The following is a 23,090-nucleotide window of genomic DNA, read 5'->3' as shown; positions in this document are numbered from 1 at the left end:
TGTAACCAAAAGAACACCCTGTATTAACCTTTATTTATATACTCTTACATTGAAGTATGCACTGCTGAGAGAATTTTCAACTGGCAATATGCCAACAAAACCACCCATAATATGTAAGCTACGCTCCCTTTGAACTGTAAGGATCACTGCATATCAATTTTGCAAAATTTTCTTATTGTTGTATTGTATTGTCTTTGTAAAATGTTTTCTATTTTCTATTTTTATTTGTATTTTCATTTTTATGCTTTGTGGAGCTTTTTTCTCCGAGCCTCCTCTATAAATGGGTTCCTGAACTAGTCAGACTTTCCAATTAACACTTGTCAGATAAACAAATAAATAAATGAATATCAATGTCAAGCAGGAATGGAAATCAAACCAGAAGTAGATAAAAATCAGGCAGCAACTGCATGTGCCAAAAAACAAAAGAAAGAATATAAGGTAAAGGATCCGATGAGAAGGCAAAAAAATTTTGAAAATGCATAAATATAGCTGCAAGTACAGGAAACTCTTGGAACAACCTTATGTTGATCAGGACTAAATGCAGGAATGGTTAAGGAGAGGTGAATTTAAAGCAAAAGATGAAAGATTAATATCAGCAGTCCAAGATAGTGAACCACATACACGTTCATTTACAAAGTCCATTGAACATGTAGAAGAAATGGACAAATATATGTTTTGTAAAACAGAACTAGAAACAGTTGCACATCTTCTAGCTGGTTGTGAAATACTAATGGCAGAAGGATTGTATACTGAAAGGCATAATAATGTGACAAGACTGTTGCATTGGGGATTGTGCAAACATTGTTGTATTGAGCCACAAAGCATTATAGAAAATGATGAAGTTTATATCACATGGGATCACCGACTACCAACAGTTCAAAAAATAGATGCCTGAAAATCAGAAATAGTAGTCCATGAAAAGAAAACAAAATTAGCATTGATTGTTGAAATTACTACAGCCAATGACTACAGTGTCTTACATACAGAGAGACGCAAAGTCATAAAATACCAGGATTTGCAGGCGAAAATGATGGCAATGTGGAAGAGGGATACACAGACAGTTCCAGTCATAGTAGGGGCAACAGGCCTTACAAAAAAAAATTACACTCATACTTTGATATGTTACCATTCTATGTAACCCCATATGAATTGGAGAAGTAGTCATTAATGGGCACATTGCAGGTGCTGGGAAAATCACTTTTGGCTGACATCAAAGATTAAAACAGTAGTAATTTCATGAACTTTAATCATACTTTGACTTAGGAATGGGGTCCATTCCTGTCATGGTATTAGAAACCCAAAACACTTGGAGAGATTAAAAAAAAAAGAATCATCAGATATACTAAAACTAAAGAACCAGTTACCCCTTGCCCCCAGAGATGACAAAGCATGTTGTTTATACTCTTTTTTTTTTTGGCCTATGCATATACATTACAATGTTTTTCTTTATTTCTTTTAGCTTGCTTGACTGATGTGTCACAGTATTTAGTTTTCAATCTGCTAATATTCTTGCTCTCTCTATGATACCTTCAGATGTTTCACCGCTAATATTTTATTGTGATGTTGGGAGTACTGATACAGTTTTGAGCATTGGAAATCTGTCTCTCATTTTCCACAGCAGAATAGGATTCCAGTCTTCCTCACTTATTGGCCAATAAAATAGGATTTCCTTTCTCTTCCAGTAAGCTGACACAATCTATCTGCCTTCACCATTAAGGTTGTCATGAAAGGCTGAGTTTCCAAGTCCTATACATAGTAACTAGTTGACTTGATATAGTCCTTAGAATGTTTTCAACTTTTAGGGTCTGAATGTTTACCATTGATGGTCAATTCAGTCTTCTCCACTGTTTAACTCAAAGGAAGGGAAGAAGTTTGTTAGATGCAGGGTTTTTAAATTCTGAGTATATTTTCCTGTGCAGTTAGCTGTGTTTCCTTGTATTTTTTATGCTGTGATAAAGTTAGATAGATCCAATGAAAAAAATACAGAAACCTGTGCTCATTTTACCTAAAGTAACAATTGTGGTGTGCTCTTTGTCTATGCTTTATGTTCCATTTTATATGGAGTTTGCTGATTTTCTTCTCAGGCATCAGACTATTATACACAAAACACCAACAGCAGCGAGATAACTTAGAAAACACAATTTCACTAGCACTTAACCAGCAGTATTTTTATTCAAAAAGCGATCTGGTACCTCGGCAATTCGCCTTCATGGATCATAGTGCATTCAAAGTTTAAACAAGTATATATACACTCCAAATTACACAGCTGTCATTAATCAACCAATTAATGATATGTTAAACATGTAAAGCGACAAAATTTACATAATTTAATAAATGAATGTCAATATGAAATATCACAGACACATACATTAATTAATCATAACAATAAACACAAAAATAAATATAGGATGTTAAATAATAAATGTTAAATACCCAAATCCTGATTCAGACCAAAGGGCTTTAATGTCTTAAACTTTAAAATCATTCTAGTTTCTAATTCAAGCAGCTTAGCCACATAATCACACCCTCTATACAAGAAAGGTTTACCAAGTACACAAAATTTTAGACTACTAGGAGAATCACCATGTATGTCATGAAAATGTTTGGCAACAGGACTAGCTTCATTATAATTTCTAATGTCTTTTAAATGTTCTAATACATGAATCTATATACTAAACATCAGTACATGAACAGCCCAAAATATAGACCATCCCTGTCGATTTCCAGTTAAAATAAAACCTAGGAACAAATGTTCTGCCATTAATAATATTTAAATTCTTGACCCTATCACAAATACTACAATGACCACATGGAAAAGTGCCAGATGGCAAAAAGTTGTTCTCCTCAACAAAATTATAATTTAACAATTCTTTTAAATTTTTCCCCCTCTTAAAGGAAAATGTGATGTGTTCAGGAAACAAATGACCTATCATTTCATCTTCACAAACAATATGCCAATGTTTTCTCACTATCTGAATTAACTCATTAGAAAACGGAGAAAATCTTGTAACATAAAAGTTTCTTGTCATCATCAACATCCTTTATTTGATACATCCTGCCCCCAGACTTATTATTGCATAGCATATTATTATATCTTTATATATAATATATTATATCACATATATTGTATGTGATCTATCCATAACATTCTCAAGTATTTTGCTTTTACATCCCAATAAATGAGCCTCATCATAGCCTCTTTCTCTCAACCTGAACAAAACCTTATCCAATTCATTAATTCTTTCATTTTTGTCACTAGTATGGTCATAAATCCTTTTAAATCCCCCATATGGTAAAGAATTCAACAAATGTCCTGGATTCATACTATTGGCATGCAGGAACATATTAACTGAAGTTGGTTTCCTAAAGGGTCTGTAACCAACAACTTCACCACTTCTATATAAGGTTGCATCCAAAAAGTTAATCTGTTCCCTATTCCACTCATAAGAGAAAGTGAGACCATGCTCATTATTATTGAGAGTTTCAAAGAAATCAAAAAAATCATTTACATCACCCTTGCAAATAAAAATAAGGTTACCTATAAAACGCTTATGTAGTAAAACATTGTTCCTAAAAATACAGTGGGATAAACACATTTCTTTTCAAAAAATCCCATGTATATAATGGCATATGAGGGGAAAAAGCAGCCCCCATAGCCATACCCTTTAACTGCAAAAAGAACTCATTGTTAAAAGAAAAATAATTATGGGTCAAACAAAATTCAAGCAAATTAATTAAAAAGGTGGTCCTGGGCCCATCACCCAACATATCAGTGATAGATTCCAAATCCCATCTGAGTTTAATATTTGTATATAATGATTTTACATCAATGGTAACCCAATAATAATCACTTTGCCATTGAATTTTAGACACTTCATTTATCAGGTCCTGAGTATTAGAAATATGTGCTACAACCTTCTTCAAATGTGCCTTCAGATGAAAATCTAGAAAAATATTAATATTATTCAAAAAGGAACCCACTCCTGAGACAATGGGCCTGCCCAGAGGGTTTTGTAAGCATTTGTGCACTTTGGGCAAAGCATATAGAATAGGGGTCATAGGTTTTTTAATGTGCAATTTACACACATCTTTATGCTCAAAAAAACCCCAAAAGTTCCCCTCGTTCTAATAAAGCCAAAAGTTGATCATTATATTCTACTACGGGGTCCCTGGTTAACCTTTTATATTCATCTACATTTTCCAATAAATCAATTACCATATTACAATATTTCTGTTTATCCAAAATAACCCAATTATCTCCTTTATTAGCACATTTAAATATAAATCTAGTCCTCTGTTGTTTGAGGCTCTTCAGAGCAAACCATTCATTTTTGCTCAGGTTATAACATTTCTCATTACTCAAAAACTCAGCAAGTGCTGTAGAAATTTTTTTAAACAGAACCTTTAAAAATAAAGAAATAGCAGGCATACTAATGAAAGGTACAAATTTATTTTCAATTTTCAAATGGGGTAATGGTAACTTCCCATATCCAGTCTGGTAGCAACTAGAATTATCCACTATTTCATCCATACTAAAAGATTCAGCATCCTCATAGTCATATAAAGACATGTTCTATAAATCCTCATCCAAATCATTATTTATGTTTGAATTATTTAAACAAACATTCCCAAAAGAATTTGTAACATTTCTATGAAAATACACTTTTAAAAGCAGCTTCCTGCTAAATGCCTTTAACTCCAAGTATAAATCAACAAGAGAATGAAAGTGTGTAGGTACAAATTTACTACCTTTTAATAACACAGCTTTCATATCACTAGTAAGATTAAAACCAGATAAATTCACAGATTGTAAAATCTGTGCATTATGTTTACATACCAGTTCATTATTTAAAGCAATTTCTTCCCTTCCTGCCACTTTTTGGTGTTAATACATCCTTAAAAATAGCTTGTTGTCCCATACTGATGCATTCATGTTTTCCAAGGAAATGCAAGTGACAAGAGTTCAATTAACATCACAGGCACTGGAGAAGCCACCCATGGAATAATGGCAGTAAGTGATCATTGGTATTATAGCTTCTCACTGACAGGACCCCATCCAAGGAAAAGGCATAAGACTACAGCACTTGGCTTAGGGACTGTTGATTTCATGATGCTTACAAAGAAAATTATTCAAGAGAATTATTCAGTGTAGTTGGAGTTATGGCTGTATAGAAGTTTACAATGACACTATATTCAGAGTAGCAGCTATTATACCTCAATTCCCATTCAGTGGAGAAGATAATAAATGCATGCAAAAAGTCTCCTTTCCCTAATGTATAACATTTACTGTCAATCATAATCTCTTGCTTTGTTCTCATGTTGTCCTAAGATGCTGGGGATCAGCAGGAATAAACTGACCTATAGGAGGTGAAGGTTTGATAATCACTGGATGGGGGTGGAGGTAATAACAATAAAATTGCCTAGCATCCAGAAAACTCCAATGCACATTTCCCTGATTTTATTTCTTATCTTTCAACAGACTATGTCACAAGGATATACAGCATACAGCACACCAATATCCCTGCAGCAAATGGGAAGTAGTACACCGTTGTCACCATCTTATAATCCCAAAGCTTACCAAGTAGCTCCCTGCAACCCTGTACTCATGGAAAGACTTCGGCTGATGCAGCAACCGTCAGGTGGCTACATACAACAGCAAGCACCTGTCTTCTTGCAACCACTTCCTGAGATACAACGGTAAAGTAGACAGCACCTAAAATTCCATGATGTCCGTTAAACATTTTATATGGGCAAAGATCCTCAATTTTATATTGGAATGTTTTTAAATGCAGAATTATAGTCTTCATAACCTTTTTCCTCAAAAATGTCACTGTGCTTGCAGTATAAAATTGTATATGTATATGTGCGTATGTTTTTGTGTGTGTGTGTGTGTGTGTGTGTGTGTGTGTGTGTGTGTGTGTGTGTGTGTGTGTGTGTGTGTGTGTGTGTGTTGTGTCATGGGAGTTCATGAAAAGTCATGGTAAAATGACATAGACAATTGCAAAGCCTTGATGTAAGCCAGGTTTGCTGTGTAATTTGACATGTGAAATATATAATCAAAGTTTATGACAAACTTTATGGCTACTATTTTTTTAAAATAAATACATAAAACACATGTAATGTTTATTCATACATTGAGTTCATTTATTTATTTATTTTTTTGATGGTCAAACATACAACTTTTATATGCAGATCTATAACGTTTAAGAAAGGCATGCACATGCATGGTGCATTTCTTGACATCATCTTCGGTCATTCAGTCATCTCCATTCAATATTGAAGGAAGAAAGCTATACAAAGTATAGGGAAGGGTATTTCTTGAATGTTGTTTCTATGGTAAATTAATCTGTCTGTGAGCTGGCTTTTGTTAGTCAGCAATTTAAATTTAATAGTCATTTTCTGTTATGAGCAGTATTACAACAATATTGTTTAGAAAGATTTTGCTTTTTTTTTTTAAAGGTAGGTTTTTTTTTCATGTTTTTCTTCAGAATCACAGAGTATTTATATGTGATGCATCAGACATGTTTGACAATTAAATACTTCTATGACCTAAATGAATCTTTTGTGTATTATTAGGATGCTTTATTTAGAGAATATTCACAGTATTTATTCTATGAATTGCTATCAGTTGTAGTATCTATATATATATATGTATATATATATTTATATATATATATATATATATATATATATATGTATGTATATGTATATAACTATATATATATATATATGTATGTATATATATATATATATATATATATATATATATATATATGTGTGTGTGTGTGTGCATATATATATATATATATATATATATATATATATATATATATATACCCTTAGTAATAATCCTGGACAGTTCTGCTGGGAATGTCTTAGCTTACATAGCCTCACGGTTAACTATTCTTACTGCCCTTAGCATTTAGGTACCAGTATTCATGGAGCAGTAATGGTAGACAACATGAGTAGGTTTTGATGGACGTTTTCTGATGGACAAAAGCACAAAGCAGATATTTCTGAAAGCCACTTTTAGTGATTATTGAGTGAAGCACTTTTCTCCACCTTTGTGTGACTGTGGAGTTGGTATATATAATTTGGGGGGGGGGGACTCACCTATCATGGGTTGTTGGGGTTGTATATAGTTTTCCTCATACTAGAACATACTATCATGTCAGTATTCTCATGCAGCTGTAGTTTGCACATTGTAAGAAATATTACTGAAGTATCACTTACAACAACTGTTTAAAGGCCATATTAATGCAGTACGAAGACCAGCCACAGACAAAGGGAACATGTGTGCATTCATCTGCAAAACCATATTTTCAAATTCTGTTGTGTTCAAGTAAAAATGCTCAGCTTATAATGCCTAGATAAAGTCTGGATGGAGGCCCATTAACTATCTTGCAAATATGCTGAGCGAAAATATTACTGAAAAAGTCAGATGTGGTAGAAACAGATTTAGCAGAGTCCATTTTGATGTTGTTTAAATTTTTTTTCATTTCAGTGTTTGCAGAAAGAGATGCAAATCACCAGACACTTTAGAAGTAGTTTAAAAAAACTGGATTGTGTTGTTTTCTTGATATGGAAGAGGGAACAAGATGATCCATTTGTCTGAAGTTTTTACTCAGTGTATAACATTTCAGTTGCTTCTGTATACACATCATATGCAAAAGTCTCTTCCTTTGGTTTTGTAGTTTAGAAAAAAAAATGAAATTTGAAGATAAAATGTTTGACTCGAGGTCATCACTGAAATTGTTTTGGACAAATAAGACAAATTGGTCAAGCGACCCATTTTGTCCTTTAGGGAAACTTTATAAGACCTCTGCACAATAAGGACTGCAGTTTCTGAAATCCTCCTGGCTTAGTGATAGATACCATGAATTTTGATGGTAAGAAGTTTTCATTCGTGTTAAACTTGCAGTTGTAAAACAAGGAGATTTTTTTTATAATAAAGATAACCCATTAGGTGGCACTAGCTTCTTTGAGTGTCTCAAATGTAGGACACTGTAAAATAATTTGGGTAACTGAAAGATTCAAATGTCAGTTGCATCGCAAGCAACCTGAGATAGGATGAAGGTGTATTTGACTGAGGCATTTGTCAATCAGACCTGTTAGCCAGATTAGGGACTGCTTTATGACACGTTCCCTGGAAGAGATAGAAAGCCAAGGCCATGACTTCAGATACGATTGTTTGTTATCCAGTTTCCTAGCTTCTCTTGATATAGGAACGACCTCTGGAGGAAACGAAGCCCGATGTGTCATTACTGTTCTTGACTTCTAGGCCACTAGATTGAGGACTTTAAAATTTAAGTAAAGCACATTCCATTTTGTTAGTCAAGTAAGCTATGTGAGAGAGAGAGAAAATCAAAGTTATGTTTTGCTCAGGTCTAGCAGTTAAGAGATCTAGTATTGCCTCGGTCAAAGTGAGGCAGCAATATTTGTTTAATTCCATGTAGTGTTGCCTTTAAGAGGGCCCTGTGGTTGTGGGAGAAGTGGAAAACCTATAAAAAGACCCTTGTTCCATATAAATGAAATGCATTAATTGACATAATTCCCTCACACGGTATTGTCATACTAGAGTTTGAGATGTGGTGGTTCAGATAATACACAGACAAATCAGTTTGTGGGCATCATACAACATGGTTATTTTGTGAAAAGCATCTATGCTCAGATTCCATTTATGATGTCTGGGTGTGTACCTCTGCTTATCTATCTATCTATCTATCTATCTATCTATCTATCTATCTATCTATCTATCTAACTATATGTGTACATATTTATTTATTTATATATTCATTCATTCTTTTAACTGGGTAGTAAAAATAAACAAAGGGTCTGAGTTTTCATCAGTACAAGTTACAAAATTTTGCTTAATATAAAAAGTGATGGCAATCCTTGTAACAGCATATTATTATGGGTCAGACTAAATGTTATTTTAACAATGATGGTCAACCTCTTGATATAAGATTAGTCACAAGAGCAACATGTATTTTAGTTGCACATATATAAATGATGTACTGATACTGCAACAGTGGCTACCATTTATTTACAGTAGCTCTTATAAAGTATGTTTGACTGCCTTGTCTGACTGTGACCCTGGATCAGTCCCTTATTCTGTAGTTTACCTTGTCGTCTCCCTAGCACTTGGTTTTATCTCTTCTGCACAATAATAATAGTAATAATAATCATAATAATTTAACAGAGGAAACTGTATTATACTAACTCAAACTTGACATTTTAATCAGGTTTGGAAATTCCTACATAGTATTTCACTCCCATTCAAATTCATTGTGAATTCAGAAAACTAATGCAAGATTAGAAAAGCTTTTCAAATACTAGAGCAATTATCCCCTAATGTGTATGTCATAATGTTCACTTAAAATTATGGCCAGTAATAATTGACTTGCACTAGCAGCCTAATTAATGTGTCACAATTAATTGAGATCAGCCTACCCCCACTGTAATCATGTACACCTGCACATATGACAGTATCAAATTAAAGAGAGTGGGAGGATGGCAGAATGGTTAAGGTGTTTACCTTGCAGGCACAATGTGCAGAGTTTGATTCTCACATGGGGTAATTGGCTAGGCTTAAAATTGCCCACAAGGCAGTTAGCCTAGTCCTAATCTATGAACCTACGAGTATTAGCATTTGCCTACAACCACCTGCCTAATTTCCATTGATTCTTTTTCTTGAGAGAGAGATTGATAGATATGTATAGATATATAGATAGATATACACACATTTGGCTTGTATCCTTTCTTTATCTAAAACAGCATAGTAACTGCTCTTGATTTTCCCCTAGCTTCACCCATCAGCCTTTGCAGCAGAGCCACTTGATAAGTGGAGGACTGGATCCTGCAGTCACAGTTTCTTCACAAGCCAGTCTCAGCTCCGTGCAGCACTCCCAGGATCAAATAAGACAAAGGCAACAGCAACTGAAACAACACAGACTCATACAGGTATGGAACTGTAGCTTTTCTGTTCACTTTGTGTACCAAAAGAGAATGTTAAAACATTAACCTGAATTAAAGCATTTTATATAGCTAGTACTTTTAGCCTATAAAGTTATTACTATTTTAACCAATTATTATTTATTCTAATTAATTAATTAATTAATTTGTGTCTTTCTAATGATAAAGTTGAATTGGACTTATTAACCCATTTTCATATTTGTATAGAAAAATGTACCACAGCAATGAAATACAAAGGAAGCAAAGTTACAGATAAACTTTTGGAATGCTGTACATAATGCAAATAAATACATGAGTTACAAGACCAAACAGTTTTCAGAACATATTTGCATCCATATTCTTGCCAACCATGTATAAAAAAGAAGTTATGCACTTACCATAAGATTCCATCTGTGTTGTCCATCTTCATTTATCCTTGACATGTGGGTTTGGTTCCAAATATCGGAACCGACCCAGACATTACTACAGCCCATGAAAACCAAAAACTCTCAAGCTTAAGTCCTACCCAGAATGCTCCTCTCCAATTTACCTCAGATCAAGTTTGCAGATAGAAGAAGAAAGAAAGTATAATCCTAATAACACCTTTATGGAGGCCATATCTGGAGGCCATATCTGGAGTCATGGGCAAAATATTTTATAGCTAGCACCAAAAGTCATTCCACCAAGAGCTCTGAAAGGAAGGCAGATGGAGGATGGAGAGGCAAGGATAAATGAAGATGGATAACACAGATGGAACATTATGGTAAGTACATAACTTATTTTTCTGATGTTGTCAATCTTTATTTAATCCTTGACATGTGGGACAGAGTCCCCATCTACCTTAGATTTTGGGAGGACTCATGGAAGGATATTTCTGAGCACCACAGAACCAAATGATGTTCTTCCCATAGAGACCCAATCCAATTTGTAATGAGTAATGAAGGTATGTGGGGTAGCCCATGTTGCTGCTGCACAAATCTTGTCCATGGAAGCATTAGATTGGAACATTGCTGAAGTAGTGACTGCTCTGGTTGAGGCCCAGGTAATCCAACTTTCCTCTTGTTGTATATAAAGGAAATACAATCTTTTGGCCAGCTAGATAAAGTGACTTTGATAACTGGCTTGCCCATTTTAGTACTTGAAAAGGAAACAAACAGCTGGCAGACTTCCTTATATCTTCTTTTCTATGTTTCTATGGAGATAGAAGTGTAATTGTCTATGAATGTTTAGTAAATGCAAACAGTAATCCCCTTTACTTGTGAATTTGGGAAAAATACTGGTAGATTGATTGCCTGATTGATATTCTTTTCTGACACCACATTTGCAAAAGGGAAGAGTTTGTTCTCAGTGAAACCATGTCTTTGGAAATATCAAATACAGTGATTTGAATGATAAAGCTTGAATTTCAGAAATCCATCTGGCAGAAGTTATCGCCACCAGGTGTATAGTTTTCCAAGACAAGAATTTCAAGTTGCAGTTGACAGCAGGCTTAAAGAAGGAATGAGCTATTGTCTGTAATAACAAGCTTAAATCTCAAGGTGTATATAGATCCTTATATTGTGGTTTTATCATCAAGGTCCCTTTTAAGAATGCTTTGCAAAGTCTATGAGAAATTAATGAACATTCTTTAAATCTATTATGAAAATTTGAGATAGCTGCTAGTTGAACCCTGATGGTACAGGAAAAGGCCCCTGCTTCAAAAAGCAAAGTAGGAGCAGAGAAGGGATTAGTGTTATTATCATGATCCCAGAACGAAAATCTCTTCCATTTGCTATTGTAGAGTTTTCTGGTGGAAGGATTGCAGGAGGCCAAAAGAATCCTACAAAATGGGGAAGAAAGTGTATTATTTCTGGCAATCAATGGAACTGGAGAAGCCAAGTCATGAGCTTGAGGTTTGGAAGGTTTGGGTGAACTAATACCTCTGGCTGGTATAGGAGATCTGGATTTGGGTCCTGAGTCCATGGTCACTGAATCAGATAAGGTCAAAGAAAGGGGAACCAAAAAGTGTCAAGGCCAGAAGGGAGCAATGAGGATTACCTTGCTCTTCAACCTGATTGCTTTCTTTAGAAATTGAGGAATTAATGGAAAAGGGGAAAAGCATACAGGAGTCCAGATAGCCAATTGTACAGGAGAGTATCTGTTGAGGACACCCCCTGAGGGGGGACCACGGCAAAGTAGCTGTTGCACTCGGTGTTCAGGGGTGATGCAAAAAAGTTGCAGTAAGGCTGGCCCCAGCAACAAAAGATCTTTTTTGCCACTATGGGATTGAAAGACCACTCATGAGGCAAAAGAATGCATCTGTTCAGTTTGTCTGCTATCACATTGGAACTCTTCAGAATGTGTTGCTATCAGAAAGTGGTTGAAAGAGATCGCCCACTGCCAGACTCAAAGCTTCTCAACAAAGGAGTTATGACTTGGTTCCTCCCTGTTTGTTAATGTACCGAACTATGGACATATTTTCTGTTTGAATTGCAATCATTCTCAGAGGCAGAGCAGCTTGAGAGGTTTGCAATGCTAAAAGCACTGCCCTCAACTCCATAACATTGATATGCAAGCTGGCCTCCATGGGGGACCAAGTACCTTGAACCGCCTTGCCCAGATAATGCCACCCCATTGCATCTGGGAGGTGTCCATGGTCACTATGGCTTGGGGCTGACACAGAGCAAAGGGGCAACTTAGAAAAATTTCTTCCAACTGAATCCACCATGCTAGGTCTTTCTTGCAATGGTTGGTAATCAAAATCTGGTCTGGCATTGGGTGCTACAGAGTGGACCACTAGGATGCTAAAAGCCATTGCAGAATTCTCATGTGAAATCTCACCCCATTGCATCTGGGAGGTGTCCATGGTCACTATGGCTTGGGGCTGACACAGAGCAAAGGGGCAACTTAGAAAAATTTCTTCCAACTGAATCCACCATGCTAGGTCTTTCTTGCAATGGTTGGTAATCAAAATCTGGTCTGGCATTGGGTGCTACAGAGTGGACCACTAGGATGCTAAAAGCCATTGCAGAATTCTCATGTGAAATCTCACCAGGGAACCTAACATGATGGCTGCTGGCATTGAACCTAGCGCTTGCATAACTAATCATGTGGCTGCTGTCTTGCTTCTGATAATTGTTTCCACTTGGGTCTTGATTTTTGCAATCTCAGATAAGGTAGGGAGGCTATACAATTATTGTATTTAGTACCACTGCTGTGATCTCTATAGTCTGTGTTGGAGTCAAACGTGATTTTTCATAATTTATGGTAATACCCAGGTTGGCACAGGTCTGGAGAACATAATTTCTTGCTTGTTCTAGTAGATGCCTGGTGGGAGCAGTAATGAGCCAGTCATCTAAGTATGGAAAGACCCAGAATCTGTCCAGTCTTAAGTGAGCTGCTACGACTGCCATGCATTTGATGAATACCCTGGAGCTGTGGAGAGGCCAAAAGGCAGGCCTTTGAACTAATAATGACTGGCTCTCAGCTGAAAGCAGAGACATCTCCTGGAACACATGTCCATTTTTATGCGGTAATAAGTATCCTGGATATCTATTGAGCACATCTAATTGTCTTTCCCTAGAAACAAGAGAATATTCTGAACTCTAATCATCCAGAATTGTGTCTGTCAAACAGATTTGTTCAAAACAAAATTGGACTCCAGTCCCATGTCATTTTTGGCCCTAAAAAGAATCATAAGAAAACTCCAGATTCTATCTAGTCTGGTGGGGCCTCCTGGATTACTCTTTTTTTTTAAAGCAGTTTTTGTATTTCTAGAGCTGCTGGTTCCTGCTGACTTGATGGAATGCTGGGGATTTTCTTGCAACTGTTGGGAGGTAGAAGGAAGGGTATGGTGTAACCTCTGGTTATAATCCTCTGCACCTAAAAATCAGAGGTTATCTGAAGCCAGGTGTAATGGTGCAGGGATAAGCATCCCCCGACTGCCTCCAGAGGAAGGCAATCAGGCCTCCTTTCAGTAGGGTTGATAGATTTTAACAGGAAATGTATCCTGGGAACCCTGAATTTGCAGGCCACTTCTGCCACGTGGAAGGCATCTTCCATTAAAGCTTGCTCCTCTGCCCCTGGGGGAGACAATGCCACTTGTGTCCTGGAAAAGCCCTTGGGACTTTTTGAACCACATTTTCCCACTCCTCAGGCTTCTCAAAAAGAGCCGTTGAAGACTAGAAAAATGTACACGCACTGCAGAAAGCGTCTTTCCATCCTTTTCACACCTGAACAACATTTCTCAAGCTTTAGGGCCAAAAAGGGATGATCCGTCAAAGGGGGTGTGACAAACCAAAATTCTGACAGCCCAGCTAGCTGGAATTTTGTAAATAATTATATGCCACTTGGAAATATTAATATAATTTATATAGAAATGTGACACTGCCAGCCCAGCTACCTGGGATTTTGCAAATAATCATATGACATTTGTGAATATTAATATGATCCATAGGCCTGCCTTACAAATGTAAGAGAACTATATGTTATGGGTATATTAAACTACTGGTGCAGAAGTGTGTGTTGAACTGTATGTTCAGTACTGATCTTCAAGAATGTAACCACAGTGTACCCTACTTGAAAAGAACAGAGTTAACTTGTAAAACTCTAAGAAAGTAAGTGAATTGTTTTATGATTGTATGTATCACTGTTTCACTGAAGGAGACAGGATGTCTAGAGCTAGTGGTTTTCCTATTGTCGTGAAATAGAAATAATTACTAGGTTTCAAATGTAAAGTGTTTTTATTGCTCTGTTACTTCCTAGCAGCTGCACATCTGAGAGATAAGTATTTTTGACACAGAGATGTTGGTTTCTGTTAGGCTGGGACCTGAAGGCAGGTGACAAAGAGTGATGCCATCCAGCTGACCCAACAGTAATGTTTTGATATTAATGTGGGAATTCTCTCAGAGACTGGGCATTTTGTATTTGTCTTTAGCCATGGAAACATCCTGTTATCAGCACTTGCCTTGCTAATAGTAAGTAACTAGATTACAGTAATCTCTCTTAGATATAAACAGAAATATAGTCAAGATTAGTTTAGATGTTTTCTGTATTTATTTGAAACTGTCCTGTAATGTTGTTTAAAAATATTTTCTGTGATTCTGAACTCTGTAGTCACTGTGCTGAGTTATTGAGTATTGTCTTGTTTTTTTTTTTATTATTTATTATTAAATATATTTAAACCTTTTAATTGTGGTTGTCTTGTTTAGAGATATTTAAGCTCTGAGACTACTTTCATATATATTTGGTGACACTGTATAGGCCACTTCTAAATAGTCTTGGCCTTGATCATACTTACCGTTCGGATAATAGTAAAATTACACAGCAGAATTGGTCACCCTTTGTAAGGGTCTTATAGTAGCTGATAAAGAGCTGGCTGGTTGCAGTGATAACTACCTTATAGTATGCGCAGAAGGGGGCATAGCTAGTAAACCTGTGCCAGCCTTTCCCAGGAGTATCTGTGGGTTTGTATATAAGTCAAATATCAAAGTGTGTGTGTGTGTGTGTGTGTGTGTGTGTGTGTGTGTGTGTGTGTGTGTGTGTGTGTGTGTGTGTGTGTGTGTGGGTGTGTGTGTGAGCTACTTGGGCAGGGATACAAAGCACTTGTTGGACAGAAAGGGTGCTGGAGGTCTTAGCTTGCCCACTCAGCTGAGATCTTAACCCTATAGCTGTGCCAGTGGGGAGTCTTAATGGGCATTTGAAGAAAGATGGAGAAACCAGCCCCAGACCAACTGTGATCTCTATGTGCTCTTAAGGAAAATTGTACTTTACTGTGTGTGTGCTTGTCATCCTCCCAATGTGTACATCCCTCACTGGTGCTAATGGTGAGGATTGAAGCTCCTTGATTACTTGGCCAATGCAAGGGCGTCACAGGAGGCATTGACAAAAGAAGACTTGAATTTTTCCAAAAATTCACACAAGTGCATCACATTTGATCTCGCTACTCTAGTCGTCCCTTTAGCTGCATGTGTTAAGAGCCTCATGGACGAATTTGAAATGGACTCTATCATGGCCAACTGAGAAGCAACCCTATCTTGGACTTTATCAGGTATGGCTCCTTTCAGAGTATCTGATAACCCCTTAATCAAATCCATTTGGAGTCTGGTGAAGTGTGCCATAAAGTTCAAAGACCATAATGCAAAGGTTGATGAAGTGTAAGCCCACTTTCCAAACCTATCCATCACCTGAGACTCTCTATTAGGTGGATGGATACTGGAATCTTCCTCTGCCAGTTCCTTTTTTGTGGCCACTGCTACCAGCATGGCATCTACCGGCAATCCCTTTGCCCAAAACTGATGGTCCTCCTGTGCATGTAAAATTATGTCTAGCCTCTTGAGGATTGGTCAAATAGTGTTAGGGGCCTTCCACACCCACTATAACATCAACATAGTGAGCTTGTCAGCTATACCCCCTATAACATCAACTTAGTGAGCTTGTCAGCAGGAGGAGTAATGCAATATGTAGATGGCCAAGAGCCGAAGGCCTGCAGGTATGCTGATTTCTCTGAAGAGGGGCTTCTGGGACATCCAGTCACCCCTCTGTTTAAGGATCTCAAGGATGTCTCCAAAGAAGACATCTTCTGGGGGTGACATGGGGAGCCCTCCCCTTCATCAAAATCAGTACCCTCTGTGATGGATTACTCTGGGGAGTCTAAGTGTTTCCTTTTACAATTTCTCTTCTAAGGAACCTCCTCAGTGGGACAAACTGGAGAGGTATCAGAAGAGGACAAAACCTAAATAGGTGTCTCCTGCAGCTCTTGTTTTCATTGTCCAGGTGCTGGGCTTGGAAGAAGCTCTGTACAAGGAGAAGGATAGGGAAAGTGCTCTGACAGGGGAGGAGCCGACTGGATGCCCACAGTGGACAAGGCCCTCTCCATTGCCTGGAAAACTAGTCCCACTGAAGAGGGAAGAGAGCCCAGAGCCAAGAAAGGACTGCCTTGGAACCGTGGTTACTCCCCGCTCTGAAGAAACCACCCCTGAAGCTGAAGCCAGGCTAACATGCACCAAAGACCCGATGTGCAGAGACAGCTCTGAAAATACCAGAGTTGAGTCCCAACCCTCAGAACCGACAGCATAGCCATGACCCCAAGAGTTCTCTGAATCTGACAGAGCTGAAGAACTCAGGATGGAAATTGAAACCAGAAATGAAGACCTTGTCGGGACAGAAACTCAGAGCTGGGATCTCCAAGGCATCAGAGGACGGTAGAGGAGGAAGAGTAAGTGGCATCACAGAAGGAAGGGTTCTGGCACCCGAAGTGGCTGGAACTGAGGATATACCTGAAAGTCTCCTTGCTGCAAGAAACTGATCCACCAACCTCAACACATCCATTTCTGTCAGTCTCTTGGAATGAGTTGACCTGGTAGAGGGGGATTTTGGTCTTTCCAAAATGAGGCTGGGTAACTGACCTGCAAAAGGATCTATGGACAGAAAGTATCTCGTCCTAGGTCAATCCAGGAAATAAAATTCAGTGCTTTCAGTTGGAACTGAAGATATCAGTGCTAAAATGAGAGATGGCACCAAGGCTGTTAACTCCATGGAATGGTTTAGGATCTGCGCCAAAAACTTTGGCACCCATGAAGGAGACACTTTTTGTGCCAGGATTGACACCAAAGTATCCTTTGTAGAAACTGTCGGTTCCATAGTGGTAGAAGGCACTGAAGTTCTCAATCTTTTTGGTTGTCAGTGCTGAGGCAGAAGCTGGTACTGATCACCTCCTCTTTTTAGGTCTGTCAAATTTCAAAGATGAGGAAGGAAAAGAAACATCCATTTTAGATTTAGAAAGACCAGATAAGGCCTCCTCAAAGTAAGATTTTTATCTTCCGTTTTAATAACAATTTATTCTTCTTTTCCACCAGGGCCCAGAAACTAAAAGCATGACATATTGCACAATCCTCTTGCAAATGCACTGGACCCAAGCAATAGACACAAAGAGAGTGGCCATCAGAACTGGGCATTTTATGGCAAGAGTCCTGACATTTCTTAAAACCAGAAGTACCTTTACTTTTGTCAACCATAATTTGAACAACCAAGTCACACACACACACAAACACACACACACACACGTACCTAAACTAAACTAGACAGGTAGACAGAGAAAGAAAGATGCTACCAACACTGGTAGAAAGGAGTACCAAAGGTACAGAAAGCTACCAGCAAAGGTAGGAAAGATGATTACAATGAGTGTAGAAGGAAATCGTAAACTGGAAGTACTTCTTTATTTCTTCTAAAAAATAAACAAATAAATAAATAAATAAAAATAAGACTACCAACAATGGTAGCACAGAGTACACCAAAGTGTATAAGGGAAAGATGGAGAGGAGCAGTAAATAGTTATTGGAGAAAAAGTGTAGGCTGTATTGAAGACACTAACTATAATAAAGAAGTAAAATAATATTATGACAATCCAAAAAACTTGAAATACATCAGAGAAATAACACTTAACTCAAGAGTGAGTTGACGACATGTCTGTCACAGGAAGCAGCAAACGAGATCTGAGGTAAATTGGAGAGGAGCATTCTGGGTAGACTTAAGCTCGATAGTTTTTGGTTCTCGCAGGCTGCATTAACAGCTGAGTCAGTTCTGATATTCGGAACCAAACCCATATGTCAAGGATTAAATGAAGATTGACAACATCAGATCAGTGTGTTTTAGGCAAAGAGAAATAATGTATATAATTATGGAGTGGTAGCATTAACTTACATGTGCAGCAAAGTTACAATGTGGTACTGCAATGTGCAGATCATAATGAAGGAACAGCCTTTTTCAAAGGAACAAAAGTGAACATGAGATACTTTAAGAATGGAAACATATGTATTTCTGGGTCTATATTATATATTCAAAGTTTCAAAACTTCGAATCCCATATGTTCGGCAAAATATGATCAAAGTTTGAAACTTCGAATATATAATAAAAAAAAACTTACCTTAATTGGGCAGGCAGGGGGGCAAGCAGCTCTGCACCCCCCCACCCCCCCCACCCCCAGTTAAATATACCAACTCCAAAATTGCACTTCAGTGCAGAAAAGGGAAATTCTCCCATTCTGCACCGAATGGCGCCATTAAGTTTAACCTTCGAACGCTTGAAATTTCGATCATATAGTGTCAACCATATGCCATTCAAAATTTCAAGCATTTGTGGTTCTAATAGGAACCCTGTACTTCTATGAATTAATGATGCATGGTATACTAAAAGATGATAAAACTGAGTGGTAAATGTAAGTCAGAATCAGTGTGTTATTAGATACTGAAGACAATTAACATTTAATTCTTATAGAGGTATGGCTTAGAAGTAAAACTGAAGCTAACATGAGCAAAATAAGAGTTGGGATAGTTTTTTCTTGATGGAAGTTTTACATGGTAGTTTTTTTTTTTTTGGCAGGGTGATAAGTGGTTGATGAGGAAAACTGTAGGGGAAGTGAAGGCCATAAATGGCAGAGGATAATATGAAGGATACGTATGTAAAGTAGAGTTATGGAATGAAGGAGAGGACATAGAGAGGGTGCACAAGTAGTTATGGAATGAAGGAGAGGACATAGAGAGGATGCACAAGTAGTTATGGAATGAAGTAGAGGACATAGAGAGGATGCACAGGTAGTTATGGAATGAAGGAGAGGACATAGAGAGGATGCACAAGTAGTTATGGAATGAAGTAGAGGACATAGAGAGGATGCACAAGTAGTTATGGAATGAAGTAGAGGACATAGAGAGGGTGCACAGGTAGTTATGGAATGAAGTAGAGGACATAGAGAGGGTGCACAGGTAGTTATGGAATGAAGGAGAGGACATAGAGAGGATGCACAAGTAGTTATGGAATGAAGGAGAGGACATAGAGAGGGTGCACAAGTAGTTATGGAATGAAGGAGAGGACATAGAGAGGGTGCACAAGTAGTCAGGAGATGCACACTGACAGAGCCAGAATACTTGAACGTGTCAGGTTAGATGTACCTTAAAGCTATGTAGATTTTCATTTTGCATGGGTAATTAAGGGATTGCATTCCAAATTTTAGACACATGGTTAAAATGTAAAGAATCATCATCAGTATTTCTGGATTGAGTTGTAGTAAGTAGCATTTTTCTCTGGATCAGAATAATGTTGTAGGATGATAGTGTAGTAGCAGATTTTTCAAGACAGGGCAGTTATCAGAGTTCTTCTTCGAGTTATACACAGTTATGCATTGAGAGTAGTGGAGTTGATGTATGAGTTTAACATAGTTACTTTTTAGTGCTACACCATGGCAAGCTCTGTTGGGTAGATGTGCAGCAATTTATGTCATTTTGTTATAACATTGCTTGCGCTTAGATTTTTGGAGTGATAGTAAAAGTGTGAAGATGGGGATGGCATAGTAGTGTTGGGATTAAATAGGTTTTGGCTATCATTTCTCTTACTCTGCCTGTGAGGAAATATTTATGTCTATACCTGTCATGATTTGGTGCCTTTTGTGATAGCTGTTTGGATGTGAAGGTCAGATTTCAAGTTGCCATCAATAATGACAACCTGAAGTTTGGTGTTTTGAGACTAGGTCTGTTCTGAATATTATTTAAGGTGACAATTAAAATGGGATGTTAGACTGATTCAGCATTTTTTCTGTGAAGAGGAACATTTTCGTTTTATTGGGGTATCTGTGAGCTTTCTAGTTTTGGTTTCATGGCTAAGAAGGAAATGTGTGCCAACTGTTGGTCACTTACATTATTGGCATATAAGAGTGGAGTCATCTGCATATTTAATACACGTGGTATGTTTTGCAGCAGCATACAAATCAGTAACAGATGTTGAACAAGAGATATATGAGTATATACCCATATGGTACACCTACAGTAACCGACATAAAGGAAACATAGTTATTATTCCATTTACCTGCTTGTTATCTACTAGATGATAGCTATGAGAGACAAATAAGTGAGAATAATTTTGTAATACTTTATGGTGATTTGCTGTACTGAATTCTTTTGATAGACCTAGAAATAGTGAAGAGATGGCAGTAAGCTTTATTTTTGCTCTTATTAATGACATCAGTGAAATGCAGCAATGCTGTGGTAGTACTTTGCTTATGCCCGAAGCCATTCTAGGGTAGCGATAAGAGCTTTTTAGGTATGAAATAGTCAAGTAGTTGTGTATGTACTTTTCCAAAATATTGTGTATTGGTGGCATTATGACTATGGGCATGTAATTTGAATAGCCAGCAGAAGGTTTACCCTTATGTAAGGATATTCTAAGCTTTTCCCAGACTGGTAGATCGTGGCACTCTTGGATTGATCTATTAATCATTATTAATAATGGGTAAGCTACAGCTTTAGCAGCAATATTTAGGTTTTCTGATAGGAGATTTGCAGTTGTTAGAGTAGTGGTTTAGAATTTGCATAGATCCTTTTTTATGACTGTCATGGGACTGGATTAGGGGAGAAACAGTTCACTTACTAGAGAATTGTTGCAGGGTGAAGTAGTCATGTTTTTTTGTCAAACCTTATGCACGTTTTGGTAATGTTTCAAAGATGGTGATAACTTAAGAGCTTTCTTTGTTCCTATATGTATGTCATGTTTACAAGGCTTCGTGTCTAGCTTTCATATGTTGCCAAGTTTTGTGTGATAACCAAAGGTCAGGATAATTTTTTATCCTTTTTCTTCTGTATGCAGCTAGCTCATTCAGTATTCTGCAAGATCCATCCATCCAAGACCCTCTTTTTTCACTTTTGCACATGGGATCAGTGTGTCACATCAACAATCATCATTATTGACAGCTAATGCTCATACAACCACGTATCTATCCTTGCAGTGGTTACTATTTCATACCACAGACAAGCATGTTTACACCTAAAGGCAATTTAGAGTATCAAATCCACCTACTGCATGTCTTTAGAATGTGTGTGGAAACCAAACCACCAAGAGAAATTCTACAAGAATACAGATTGAATGTACAAACTCAATACCAAAGGCACCCTCATACAAGACTCAAACTAGATAACCTCTTGCTGTGAGGTAACAATGCTATCCACTGTGCCATTGTTTTGCCCCACCAAATTATCACTTCTGACAAACATAACTAGAAAGGTGCCAGTGGAGTAGATATTGGTGAGATGTAAGGTGAGTTTCCAGTCCAGTATAGAGGCACTACCTGATGATTTATTATACCTGGATGGTTTACAAATAAACTGAGTAACGTTATAGAGATTAATGTTAATGGTGAGGAGATGAGATGCCACAGTTACCCAGGGTACTATGTCTTCTGTAGTGAGGACATTGTTTCATGGGGGAATATATATATATATGGCAATGACATATAGACTTTTCTTTCAGTAGAGTTTGAGAAAGTAAATTAATAATTTGGCATTGATAAAGTCAGGTGTACTGTGCTGGTCGATGGTCATTTGAATATCGATTGGGTATATGATAGCTACCCCACCATTTTTTTTTGGTATTTTTAAACAGCGTTAAGAATGTTGCAACCTGGTGGTATAATTTCCATATCAGCAAATTGTGGTTTTAGCAAATATTCTGCAGGTACAAGGATATCCGATGTATTGTGTACAAGACGTGCTTGCAATTTTATGATTTATACTTCTTAGGCTTATATTTGCAACTTTTAGTCCTGAAGCTGTCTGGTTATTTGTTATTGTAACTGTGTGCAATTGTTTGGAGGGCTATGTATGTAGGCCTCTGTCCCATTGGGGGCAGCACTGGGATGGATATCACTACAAAGGTGTAAGAGGCATTTATAAAAGTCCTGTAACATATATATATCTTCATGTACACATCACAGTGACCTTTGTGCATTCAGCTACAGCCCTAACATCATACTACATGGTACTCTAGCATGAAGATATCAGCACTGCTTGCAGCTGGATCCATAGCTGTGCTGAATGCTTATCAGGCAGTCTAATACAGACACCTGATAATCCTGCAACCATAACGCTTGCAAGAAAAGACCCACTACCCATTTTAGAAACTCATGGGCAAAAGATTTAAGTTATTTACTCTGCTAACAGATAATCAGTTGCAATTTCATAAGGGCATAAGGATGGTTTTACCTTACATAAAGCAAAAGATGATTGAACTTTACAAATTCAATAATTTCTATCAAATTAACTCTATTACACCAGTGTACTTTATCTCTTCTACACTTTATACACTTATTCAAAAACATACATTCTCTATTTTTACAC

At 37.3% G+C, this 23,090-nt stretch overlaps 1 protein-coding gene across 1 annotated transcript in view; it reads left to right on the top strand.

The window, feature by feature from the left end:
• MED12L (mediator complex subunit 12L) overlaps positions 1-17,010 on the top strand; it is a 919,119-nt gene extending 902,109 nt beyond the window's left edge. Inside the window, exons 25-27 of the mRNA XM_044070851.1 lie at positions 5,480-5,697; positions 9,807-9,963; positions 16,708-17,010. Of these exons, the coding sequence (XP_043926786.1) occupies positions 5,480-5,697; positions 9,807-9,963; positions 16,708-17,010 (678 nt within the window). The remainder of the gene's footprint in view (positions 1-5,479; positions 5,698-9,806; positions 9,964-16,707) is intronic.
• Positions 17,011-23,090: the final 6,080 nt, after the last annotated feature.

Source organism: Protopterus annectens, chromosome 4.part1, assembly GCF_019279795.1.
Source record: "Protopterus annectens isolate FY-2018-M chromosome 4.part1, PAN1.0, whole genome shotgun sequence".
NCBI lineage: Eukaryota > Metazoa > Chordata > Ceratodontiformes > Protopteridae > Protopterus > Protopterus annectens.
Note: the sequence above shows the minus strand (reverse complement) of the source record. Positions and strands in the feature narration are given on the sequence as shown.